This window comes from Arachis hypogaea, chromosome 8, assembly GCF_003086295.3.
Source record: "Arachis hypogaea cultivar Tifrunner chromosome 8, arahy.Tifrunner.gnm2.J5K5, whole genome shotgun sequence".
NCBI lineage: Eukaryota > Viridiplantae > Streptophyta > Magnoliopsida > Fabales > Fabaceae > Arachis > Arachis hypogaea.
The window spans coordinates 27797433-27811138 of record NC_092043.1 but is presented as its reverse complement, the minus strand read 5'-3'; the positions used below and the strand labels follow the sequence as shown (position 1 = coordinate 27811138).

General features: G+C 29.7%; 2 protein-coding genes across 2 annotated transcripts; one reads left to right on the top strand and one right to left on the bottom strand.

Moving 5' to 3' along the window:
- The first annotated feature begins 6129 nt into the window (after positions 1 to 6129).
- LOC112706740 (chitinase 2) lies at positions 6130 to 7580 on the top strand. The gene is made up of 2 exons (XM_025758183.3): positions 6130 to 6726; positions 6880 to 7580. The coding sequence occupies exons 1-2, from the start codon at positions 6403 to 6405 to the stop codon at positions 7480 to 7482; spliced, it is 927 nt and encodes a 308-aa protein (XP_025613968.1). The 5' UTR covers positions 6130 to 6402; the 3' UTR covers positions 7483 to 7580.
- A 289-nt stretch (positions 7581 to 7869) lies between these two features.
- Positions 7870 to 8950, bottom strand: LOC112706741 (ruBisCO-associated protein-like). The gene is made up of 2 exons (XM_025758184.3): positions 8475 to 8950; positions 7870 to 8401 (listed from the first exon to the last, which is right to left on the bottom strand). Exons 1-2 carry the CDS (start codon positions 8898 to 8900, stop codon positions 8036 to 8038), a joined length of 792 nt encoding a protein of 263 aa, XP_025613969.1. The 5' UTR covers positions 8901 to 8950; the 3' UTR covers positions 7870 to 8035.
- Positions 8951 to 13706: the final 4756 nt, after the last annotated feature.

Below are 13706 nucleotides of genomic sequence, written 5' to 3'. Positions count from 1 at the left end.
AATAATTAATTTTTTATACATTTTTTAAATTAACTTTAATATACTGTTAGGTTAAAGAATTTATGCATCTATTTAATTATGTGTTATAATTAAAAAATAAAATATCTTTTACATTCATCACATAATTAATTATCTAAAATAATAAATATAATCAAATGACAATGTAAAAAAAATACATATTTTAATATATTAAAATTAACTTCTATGCTTTTAAGTTTTAAATAATTATTCTACTACTTCCTATAATTTTTAAATATTAATTACCTCACATTCAATTAGAAAGTTTATTTATTATAATATTTATGACATAAAATACTTTTTAATTTAAAATAGTTATTACCAACAAAATTATTTAAGAGATAAAATTAAAAAATATTATATAATTTTAAAATAAAGAATGTTAATTAATAGATAAATACTATTTTATCTTATCTTGACTATTTTTTTAAGACAAAAACTATTGATAATTTTACTTATATTTAAAAAACTGAGATTTAGTTTGATAATTAATTAGTTAATTAAATTTTAAAAATTATATTATCACTGTTTATTAATTTTTTTAAATTGTATTTATTTATTTTTAATTTTGATATTAAATCAAATTTAACAAAATCACTATTGTTACACGTTAAATTTAATAAAAAAATTATTTTTAACATGAATTTTAAAATAAAATTTTGTAGATTTTTGTGGAAAAAAATATGATTACATTAGAATAAATATATTGATTTATATAAGATTATTTTTTTTCTTATATTTAGTGGGGCAACTTTTCCCCCTCCTTTAAGTCTGGGTCTGTCCCTCCGTACCATCAACCTGTTGGAGCTGTCTCCTATAACATGTAATCCTTTTTCTATCCTGCTCCATTAATGATGTATGTTGGAGGGTCTGATTCACCAATTTCTGATGTCTTTGGAGTTGTAGTATTTCTTGGCATGCAACGTATTTTCATATTTGAGTCATTCTAATTGCTGTCCATAGTTCTACGTTTTTGTTTTGCTCTTCCAAACTTTACTTGTGATCTTCTGCATTTTGATTTGTTAATGTTCTTGGTGTAGTGGAATTGTCTTATGTCTTGTTACTTTGCTAGAGTCACAACTGTCATTGCTATGTTGTTGGTTCCTTTTTGTTCCAGCTATTCTCCTTTTTCCATGATAAAGACAAATGTCCATTTTTTACTTTGCAAGTGTATATCCTTCTATTTTTGCTGAGGATTTAGATCCTCTAAAGTTTGAATTTCACTTTAGAGAGTAAAGTGTGATCTCTCACTATTGATTTCATAGGTGGGACCAAGAATAAATATAAAAGAGGGGCACGGATTCGGTAAGCCGGCCTCTTTTGAGCACCGAAATGCCAAAAGCTTATTTGGCTTATTGGTGCGTATTTTCAATAGGAAGCCATTAGATCTTTTATATTTTTATAGTTCTAACGGTGAAGATCATCCTAAATATAGTTTGATATATAATTGATTATTTAATACCTTTTTGGCTTTTTGCAGCTTTTGTGTCGGTGGGTTACTTTAAAAATATTTTTTTATGGTTATTGTTGTTATATCAGAAATATATGTGGGTTTATATTAAAAAATTAAGAATATGTAAGATTAAATTAATTAGAGTTAAACATTTTCTATTATGTTAAGTGCCACCTTCAACTCCTTCAACAGCGAAGCCAAACCGTCTATTCCTTAATGCTTCCTTAACACTCTCCAACATCTCATTCGCTGCAAGAACTATTCTCACAAACCTTTAACAGCCTCACTCATCTTCTAACCTCTGCCACAACCTCACACCTCGGCATCAACCATCTAGTCAGAAATGAGATTGAGGACTCCGACGTGGTTGTCGGAGAAAAGCTAGGACTGGAAAACGACGCTATTGGCGAGTACACGCACCACTGCAGTAGGAGTTCTTGCCAGATGTGGAGGAGGGAGCGTGTCGGAGAAGACGGTGCCGAAATCGCCATGGGAGGGCACCGGAGAAGACGGTGTTGAAGCCGCCATGGCCGAATGGAGAGAAGTAGTTGGTGGCGCGACGAAAGAGTGAGTAAGAGAGGTGGTGGAGAGGTTTGTTGTCGTCGCCGGCGGTTAAGATAATAGAAGAGGTGGTGTGCTTACGACGGCGGAGGAAGAGAACGAGAAAGAAGAGAGAAGTGGCGGTGATAATGATAAGAGGGAGAAGAATACTGTGGTAGTGGTGGTGAGAGAGGGATATTTGGTGTTAGTTTTTGGAAGTTCAACATGAAAAATAAGGGTGGAGAAAGTCAAAAGACATGGATGACCGACGAGGATGTTCTAAGTTAATGATGGAAGAGACATCGTGATTAAAGTGAATAAAATAAAAAGAAAAAAGATAAAAAAAAATATGAAAACATCCCCCTCTTAAAAAACGAATCTGAGAAGCAAATGGAACGGTCCACGGTGAAGACTCTGGTGTGGCCACCGATGTAATAGAGCTCGCCGTCGGTAGTACGTGGGAGGATCTTGCCCCGTAGTTGCAGAGAAGCTTAATCGCACGGCCGAGACTCGTTTTCATGGCTTGCTACTCAGTTAATTGGGAAACAGAAGAAGTTTAGAAGATTCTAAAAACAGAAAACTGAAGAATAAGAGAGGCAGAGGAAAGGTTTGGTTGTTGTTGGCGGTGGAGATAATAGAAGGAACAACTTGCCATGGCGGAAGAAGGAGAGGAAGAGAACCAGGAGGATAAGGGAGCAGCGGTAATAATAATTAATGATCCAACTAATTTTAACAATTAAACTAAATATATTCATTTAAAAAATTAGTAAATAACTCCTCTATTTTTTAAGTAATTGCAAAAGAGACTCCACTAAAATGAATATTTTTATTTTGGCCTTCTTTGACTGATCGGTGCGCCAAACAGATTTTTGGCGTTTCGGTGCACTATAATAAGTTGTGTACCGAATTCGTGCCCATAAAAGAAAAATTATTCAAGAGTAGAAGATCACATTTACTCTCTAAAATGAAAGAAGATCCAAACCCTTTTGAGGAACGGTGCTTTGTTAAGTGCAATGGGTATGTGCATTTACTTGACACATTAAAGAAACAAACAAGCAGCATTGTTTTGCTGTGAGATGAGTAATGGACTGCATTATTAAAACACACATTAAATCATAATTAAATTTTTAACTCAAATAATATTTGTCATTATATATTAGTCCAAAATTAAATTTAATTTAACAATATCTTTAATATTTTTTCTCAAGTAAAAATTTTATTTTAAATTTGTTTAATTTTTATAGAGATTTTATTTTCTTCTTTTATTTGTCTAATAAAATGAGACAATATAAATAGTTATATATTTATATCTTTATTATGAATAATAAAATTATAAAAAATAAAAAAATAAAATATGAATATATATATATATATATAGAATATTATTACGAAATATTAGAATAAATAAGGATAAGATAAGAATAAATAAGAATAAGATAAAAATTTAATAATGAATTGTGAAGAATGATATCTTTAGCATGTTCTAATATGAAAAAAAGAATAGTATCACCGCCCCATCACCCCTAAGAACGGGAGTCCAACCTAGCTAATTACCAAAGTTACAATATAAATATAAATTTATCTATCTTTGAATACTTTTGCTTGGGACATACTCTATGTCTATGCTTCTGCAAAGATGACCACCTTCTCTGACATTTTCACATGATATGACGAGGTTCTCAATCTGATTCTTTCCAATTCAGAAATATGTTCTTTGGCCTCCACACGTACACTTCCAAATTACGCAATGTTGTTCAAGAAGGAAATCAAACGTTACTAATACTCCCACTACAAGGCTTAATGCTTTTATCTAGTATATATATGCTGTTAAAAAAATGTAATTTTTTATTCATGTAAAATTATATGCCCTAATGAAGCCTAAATATGTGTTTGGTAACTAAACATATTTATACATTTTAGTTTTAGTCACTAAATAATAAAAAAAAGTTAGTCTAGTTTTTTTTCTTGGACTTGAAAAACTTGCTCTAGGTTATGGATACTGGATAGCACTTAATCTCCATATCTGTTATGTTCTTTTTTTGTTTTTGGGTAAAGATTCTGCTATGTTCTTAATTTTTGGGCCTTGCTGTTAATGTTTTTCCCTTGGACGCTTTTGAAGCCCAGAAGTGAACCAATGGTGTCCAATAAAAAAAGTTAAAAACTATACAAATACTTTGACAAAATCGTTGACAAACATACAAAATCCCCTTAGTCCAAAAAAAAAAAAAAAAACATACAAAATCCCCCTAAAATAAATAAACAAGATAAATAATCCCCTAATGGTTATTCACAAAAATATGATTACGCAATTGTGTTAAACAGATTAGTCAAACGTATTAAATTATTTTAAAATTTTCAATTATCATTAACATATTTTTTATATAAATGGTCTCCTATTCATACCCTATACCAGAGTGATGGAATAGTCCCTACTCCTTAGATTGGTGTATTAGTACCATAGTAATAATTATTTATTCCGCAATGCAATTTCTTTTCTCAAAACTAAAAGGATACTATTTAATTAGGGTACTCGGGGTGAGTAACAAGTTGTTGATTTAAGGGTACTTGTTTATTATTTTATACGTAAAAGGAATACGAATTTAACTACTCATTCCAGATGCAATACAAGTCTGAGAATAACAACTCCCTTCTCAAATGACTTCTTTGCAGAGAAAAGATATTTCATCAGAAAAATAATAAATGGGGTTAGGTTGATTGAGATTTGAGACTCTTTGCCTTGCAAGACTTAAAATCTCATATAAGGATTGGCGTCCAATCCCAACCAAGTCTCCGTGACAAATGAAATCATTAACCGCTGCTTTCTTTGACCCTTCTTATACACTTTTTGGTTCAATTTTTCATTTTTTTCTTTTTTAATTTACAAAAATTTAGGGGGTAAGCACCAGTATTCTACCGGGATTAGGAAAGATATAAAGTAATTAACATTTTTTTTCTTATTTTTTAACTTGCATTAAAATCAAATTAACCAATTCTTCACCTTTCTATCACTAAAAGTGTTATGCCTCAACATTATATATAAAAACTCATGCAATTGCTTTGGTGTAAATTAATAGTAAAAAATTATTAAATATTAATTTAATTAAATATATTAAATTATTTTATAATTTTTAATTATTAAGTTTATACGAATACAATTGCATATCAGACATCAGTTTCCATTTTATAATATGTTTTAACTTGTTTTGTGTAGGTTAGTTATACGTAAATAATCTGTTTAGATTTTAGTTATTTTAATTTAGAATGAAGAGGTTTAGGATATGATAGATTAGAAATTTAGACGATGATGCAATTTTTAGGTTCATTTAAGAAGTTTTAAAAGTAATTTTTTTTTGAGTTTTTGACTTATGAAAAGTAGTAGTATTAATATTTAGTGCAATTTTTAAAATCAAATTGCAGTCTAAAAAGTTATTTAAGAATTTATAGAAAAATTAAAAAAAATGACTTCTCTCGTAATAAATTTTTTTATTATTTTTTTTAAAATAAACACTTTTAAAATTAAAAGTCTAAATATATAATAATTTATTTATAAACTATTTTTAATATAATTTATTTATTATTTAACTTTTGATGAAGATAAGATGACCATTAGATAAAGAATAGAAAAAAAAGGTTGAAAATATGAAACTAAGAAAAAGGTTTAAGAGAATAAATGAATAACGGTTGGAATTTGAGAATAGGAGAAGACTAAATTTAATTAGATTAACTAATAATCAAAATAATAAAAAGATAAAATGGATTTAGAATTTTAAATAATTGGACTTAGTTTATTTATAGTGAAATTATTTAAAATTTAAAATAGAACATATTATATATGTATATATTTTTTTGTTTAAAAAAATAAATTGAGAGTGGGGGCAAGTGCCCCCAATGATTCCATGTAGGTCCGTGCCTGGTTATTATACATTGACAAGTTTGTTTAATCAATGTTACCTACTAAAAGCATTTAGTTTGCATGATTGCAACTGGTGGTATTTGGATCAACTTGTATGTATTTTAATTACAATATTTCAAAGGATATCAACCCAGTAGATATATCTTGATCTGTTCCTTTCAATAATCTCTTTCGAAATTCTTATATGAAAAAATCAACCTAATAATATAGATGGACCAAATTTGAAAAATGTAACAAATATTAAATGAAATTGGTTGCGCATGAGGTGACCTGAGTGGTCAAAGATATTTTCCAATGCAAGGCGCCAGAATAATATTCGTTGACCAAAAAAACAAAATAAAATTCAACACTGATGATTTATGATTGTGTTTGAGATTGGAGAAAATGAATGAAGGATTGGGTTTCCTCTATTTAAGCATGTCTAAGTTGTGTACTATAATCATATTAATTAATTAACACCTTCTGAATCTAAGCACAAATGGAACTTCCAAGTATTTGCAAGCTTTGCTTTGCAATCTTCATCCTAAACGCTTCATTGTTGTTCCTCGCAGCAGCAGCAACACCACCCTCGGACTCAAACTTGTTCCGAGAATACATTGGAGCTGAGTTCAACAATGTCAAATTCTCAGATGTTCCTGTTAACTCCAACGTTGACTTCCACTTCATTCTCTCCTTTGCCATTGACTACGATACTTCATCTTCTACTTCTCCAACCAATGGAAAATTCAACATCTTCTGGGACAAACAGAATCTTAGCCCTTCCCAAGTATCTTCCATCAAGTCCGAGAACTCCAATGTCAAGGTGCGTTACTAACCACTTTAGGGGTTACGAACTTACTTATTTAACATTTATTAATTGTTACAATAATTATAACAATTAATGACTAGTAATCAAATTTTGACTATTTTTGGTTAATTTTTTTTTGTTACCAAACATTTCTGTAATATTTAATAGGTAGCACTTAGTCTCGGCGGCGACAGTGTTAACGGCGAATCTGCTTACTTCAATCCATCTTCGGTGGATTCATGGGTTTCCAACGCAGTTTCTTCGCTCACAAGCATAATCAAGGAGTACAACTTAGATGGAATCGACATCGACTACGAGCACTTCAAATCAGACCCTGATACCTTTGCTGAATGCATTGGAAAGTTGATCAAAACTCTCAAGGAAAATGGGGTGATCAAATTCGCTTCTATAGCTCCGTTTGACGACGAAGTTGTCCAGAATCACTACATGACACTGTGGAAGAGTTATGGAAGCCTGATAGATTATGTGAACTTTCAGTTCTATGCATATGACAAAGGAACCACAGTGGATGAGTTCATAGGGTACTTCAACACACAGAGTTCAAACTATAATGGTGGGAAGGTGTTGGTGAGTTTTATCAGTGATGGGAGTGGAGGGTTGTCACCAGATGGTGGATTCTTCACTGCATGTAGCACTCTCAAGAGCCAGCAGAAACTTCATGGTATCTTTGTCTGGTCTGCTGATGATTCTAAGGCTAATGGATTCAAATATGAGAAGCAATCACAAGCACTTTTGGCTATTCCTCATTAGATTTTATGTATATATGTCTTCATTGTATTACTATATACTTTCTATGTATGTATTTGTTTCCAGAGTACTATTTTAATAAAATGGTATTTTAATTTCTATACTTTTTTTCACAAAATTGTCAACCTATTGTGTACATTCATGACAATTTGACAAAGAAAGCATTTAGAGTAACACTGGTGCTTAATTTCAAGAAGTGGAAGGCCAAAATCTTATCTCAAACACTGTTATAATATTGGTGGAGCACTCTGCTGCTTAATGCTCTGCTGTGGCTGGAAAGAAAACCATTGGAATTCATACAAAATCCACTTGTTATTACATTGTATAGATGCTTAATGATTATTATTCCCTTGCCGTGCAAATGGATTAAATAGTATTTTATCCTATAAATGATAAAGAGGATCAAATTTTATTTTATTATTTACAAAGATAAGTAGTACATATTCATAGGAACATATGTGATAGAATAGAACATGAGTCTTATTTAACAGCACATAAGTATATGATATAGAGTAGAGTAGCTTGAGATAGAAATTGTTGCATGATCATGCATTATTCATTGGTTATTATAGTAATTATGGTAATGGATGGAGACACCAGCGCCTCTTCTTTTCTTGAGAATATCCATGCCTCCAAGAAAGAACACAATTGGAGAGAGAGTACCCCAGTCCTCATTCTCCGCACTGTACCCAGCAAACAGCTTCCTTCTCGGATAAAACTCTCCCACTAGCTTGTTGTATTGCAGCAACAATGTTTTTGGATCCAACACTGGAGATTCCTCATTTTGGAACTGGTAATCTACCCAGTCAATCAGAATTGGACATGTCTTGTACAAGGGGAAGTAGAAGTCCTTGTTGAGACCAGAGGATGGTGAAATTGAAGCCACACTAATCACACCACCATCCTTTAAGTTCTTCATAACCTGCCCAAAATAGTGATGATATATTTATTATTCATCAATAATTATGTTTAAATAATACTACTCTAACTCTAACCTGGGCAATGCAGTCGACAAAAACATCGGGTGTGGCATTGATGTGGTCGTATAAGACATCAATGCCATCAATTTGGAGGTCAGAGTGATCATTATGGATGATGTTGGTGATTGATTGAGTTGCATTGGTGATCCATGAGTTGTTGTCAAGAGGGCTGAAGGGGAATATGGTGCCTTTGTTTCCAATGCAAATGAAGACTTTGACATTGACATCAGGATGGTCCTTCTTGAACTGAGAGATTGCTGAGGCAGTGACCTTTGTTAGGTCCCAAGTGGGTCTGAACACCCCATTGGTTGGGACACCCTCTTCGTCATAGTCTATGGCGTATGTCAGGGCAATTTGGAACTCCTTCAGGAACTTACTCGATACAAATACTTGTAAGAATGAATCATCAAATGTGTATTGCCTAAAGATGGATAATGCCATTGAATTGCAATTTCGGGTAAGATGGTTAATAATGTTGATCTTATTGTGTGATCAACATGGTGGCTTTATATATACTTGTTCTTAATTAGATAGGTTAGTTTATGAATGGTTGAAATGCAAGGTATGTATGGAGTTACCGTAAAATCAAATCAAGTTATTTCACCAACTCCCTAATCCTAAGAAGAACAAAGATTTTGTAGTTGATCCTTCTCATTGGATAGCTATGGATATCATCCCGGATTTTGTCAAGCTAAGATTCATCACTTGAGATTGAAGGTCATCAAATATATCTGAAAACATTGTTTAAACATGTTTTATTGTCACGTGCTTGCATCTAAACTCAATGGACACCACTTCATACTCATGTATGAATACTTGAAGGAGTTTTCATTAACTTGACGTTGAAAATTATCTGCAATAATAATATTTAAGTAACATGATTCATTGATTCTAATATCACATTTTTGGGTCTATAGCCATCAACAACATTTTTTTTGGGCCTTTTAACCATCAGCAAGTTCAAAAGGGCATTCGTTCTCCACCTGAAAGAATTAGTCTACTCCTCAGCTATGGGCCTATATAAGTATATATCATGCATTTACTCCTTGTTCAAACCTAAATAAGCCAGATAATATAAGTCAGTATGCTTCACCCTTGAACAATAATATATCAGTACCAATAATAATAATAAAAAATTATATTGTCCAAAGTCAATACATAAAAGTTAAGGCCAATAAATTATAGCTCGGCAATATAGTCTCCTCATTTGTTTAACTTATTTTCTGTGACAAATTTTAAATATATTTTAAAATGATTAATTTTTTGTTTTTTTAAAATTAAATATTAATTATTAATCTTTATAAGTTAAACACAACTTTTTAAGCACCATACTAATCACCATCATCTCATAAAACAAAAGTCCCATGAAATGGGGATGAATAATCCGCGCATATTCACCCTAGAACTCACAGCATATATAGTAAATAATCAAAAGCAGGAGGATTCAGGAACAACACTGAAGCGTATATTGCAAAATACAAATGATAGGAGAATGTGTCATATCAACATCAAATGACAAGACCATGACATGCCCGGAATCTTGCTGCTTTATAGCTTCTCATAATAATAATTCATCTTTATTTCTCTCTTTGGCTTTCAGAAAAGATAATTTAGGTCCTCCTCCCACCTAGCCAAGGCTATATAGGGCTACTGCTAGATATATAGGTACAATCCATTTTGGCACAATCATTGAATTCATGAACCTGCTTACAACTAAATATGAGGATTTTTCTTTGCAATACCAAATCAATGATAATACAATATGCTAATTCTTTGTTGAAATTATTAATCGCCAGACACAAAATAAGGCCAGACTTTAATAACTTCCAACCATATTACCTGCCTGCCTCTCAAGACCATTTGACTCAACATTCCAAATGGTTCCTTATGATTTGTTGAATAAAATAAATTAATTTGTATTCACTTTTATATTAGAATCATCATGACTAATCATAAAATAAGTAAATTGTCAAATTGGATAAAAATATAAAAAACTAGAAGACTCCAGATATTACGAACTTGTTAGAAGATTTGAGAATTTACAACTCATGATATTTTTTACAAAATCCTAAAAGATTCAAGAATGTTACAAATTGTTTACAACATATTATTTATAATGTAAAGTCAAATATGAGTTGTAAAGTTTAACTATATATTTTGCCTATATAAATGTTTGAAATTCGTGTACTTTAATAATATCTCTATATAAATGAAAATGTATTAAGTTGATAGAAATTCTATCTTCTTTGTGAGTATAGTTTTTAAAACCAAATCGATCGGTTTGACTGAAAAATCAATAAATCAAATTTTACATCGGTTCGATCGAAAGCTAGAACCGATACGAACCTTCATGCTCTAAAACTTATGAAAATGAGTCACTGAGCTATCATGTTTTTTGTTAATATATATGCAAATTATAATAACATATAGATATCTTTCATCAAATGATTTACTTCAATTTAATTTATTTTAATTTTAGTTATAAATTTACTTATTTTTTCATAATTATGTAATATCTATTAATATTATTTTTTAATAAATACTTGTAAGATATAATAGTATAATAGGTATAAGTTAATTAATAAATTATTAAAATTTAAAAATAATAGTTATTTTAATATAGAAACAAAATAAAAATATTTATGATAGAGTAAAAATAATAAAATACTTATTGTTTTATTCTATAATATTTTAGAATGGCTTGATTATTCTTAAAATATTAGTAAATATATGTATTTTAAATTTTAATTTTAAATTTTTAACTATTTTTTATTTTTTATTTATGTAAAATCGGGCAACTGATTTAATTAATGTCACACTGGTTGAATTAGTAACTCAATAACTTAATAAGCAAATCGATTCGATTATTATTTCAATTCTGACAATTATACTTGTAAATGTGTTAGTAAATTTAAGAGATAAAAATACGATAGTACTATTTATAAATAATTTTAAAATTAATTAAATGTGGGTATTATATTTACAACATAATTAATTAATTGAAGCCTAACTATGACAACTACTTATTAATAAGGTTGTGTTGACCTTAATTGGCATTTGGCACATCATTGCCATAATAATCTCTAATAATTACAGGAAAAGAAAGAAAACATAGATTTTTCCTTCTCAGTATAAAATATATCTACTTTTAATTTAATAATCTTGTATCTCAATTCTAAACTAAAATTAAGAGCAAATATTGTCCAAGAGAAGTAAAACTCTTACCCGGTAGAATGAGTATGAAAGAACGACCCACCCTAAGCTAGAAACACGTTTTTCATTAGCCAAAAAGCCTATTCAGTATTCACTTGGACGTATATATATATATAGGCACTTACGTCTTATACATAGCATTTTATTAATACACATTTCTTTGCAACATAATGATCATGATTCGTTACATGTCAACTTTTTCCACCAATTTCTATAGAGTTTGTATATATAAAGTGCTTAGGGATAGAAAATGACCTTACCCCTCTCACCATTATGCTGATCGATATATTTATATATATATATATATATATAGCATGGCACTTGTTAGAGTTGTAATTAAAATGAGTCAACGGTTAAAGGCCTTGTGAGGTCTAAATGAAATGACAAATCGACACATATACGTTGAAACAAGAAGGAATATAGAGCCCTATATGATTAGTTTGTGAATTTTTCATACAAGACTAATGTACATGACAAGAGAGAAAGTGATACCTGCGGAGATTATTATTATGATACGCTGCTTAATGGTATGATCCATATCCTTATCCGATATTTTCCCATTCATACATGCTATGTGAATCCACTGTCAAAATAGCCACTAATATAAAATATATATTAAAAATAAATTAAATAATATAAATATTTATATATAAAAATATAATAATTAATTTTAATAATTAATTTAGTATACACATAATATTTTTTTATTTATATTAATTCCTTCCGTCTCTCATGCACATACATGATATATTCTTATTCACGCCGCCCTCAATCTCCATCACACACGTTTTTTTATATAGTTTATTTTATAAAAATATATAAAATGTATAATTAAATATAATAAATATTTTATATTTAGTTTTGATATTTTTACGATATTTTTTAATCTGAAAAATTAAAGACTAATTTATTATAAATCAAAAATTTATTTAAGAGTTTATTGTTAACCAACAAATTACTACATATATGTAATAAAATTTAAATTTTTAATATTTAATTATACAGATTATAAACTAACCACTAGACAAATTAAATTTAATTATATTTTATAAATATTTAATTTCTAAATATTTGTAGAACATTTTTATTATTATATAACTTAAAAGATGGACGTATTATTTATCCACTAAAATACCAATAAAAACTCGTAAATTTAAGTTTGAAGTTGAGACTCTTAACGAGTTGACTCGAATCTAGCTAGGGCAAGATGGAATGGGTGATAATAGTGGAGATAACTGTTGAAACTTGAAAAGATCGGATGGGGGTGCAAATTGTTTCGTTGTCTTGTATCCATTAGGAAGAATTCAGCTTTCCATCTAAGCATAAACCCCACCAGACTCAAATTCCATTATTATTATTATTATTATTATTATTATTATTATTATTATTATTATTATTATTATTATTTCTTCATATAGCTTTCTAGCTACTAAGACTTCAATTCTTGCACAGGCCGGTGCTACCTATATAGCTACCTATATTATCAATCTTTCTTCTCTTCTTTAATTTCATCATTTAACACTTATTTCCCTCTCAACTAACTCGTTATCTTAAATAAATATTAGGATTTAAATTTTATATTATATATATAATAATTTATTGACCAACAATAAATTTTTAAATATAAAATTTAAATTTACAATAAATTAATTAAAATTAAATTCAAATATGCCCAAATCGCTACTAATTTATTTTGATTTTGCTAGCCAGAAACATCAAATCAGATCGACCTTTCCATCGATGTAACAGTGCTGAAAAGTCAACCGGTATCAATAATTTCAATTTGGAACATGTTCACTTGGTAGCACTCTCTAGTTCCTTCTGGAATAATGGTTTATCGTAAATGTGAGTGTAGTTAAACGAAAATCCATAAATACATTCTTTTTATCATTGTATGCTATAAATTCTTATATGCAATGATGGAGCTTCCACTACTAGCTACATCATCCCATGCTTCTCTTATTCCATTTTTTTTTAAAATTAACTGAATATATGAACTTGCATGAAAAGAAACTGCAGAACTCCATCAAAATA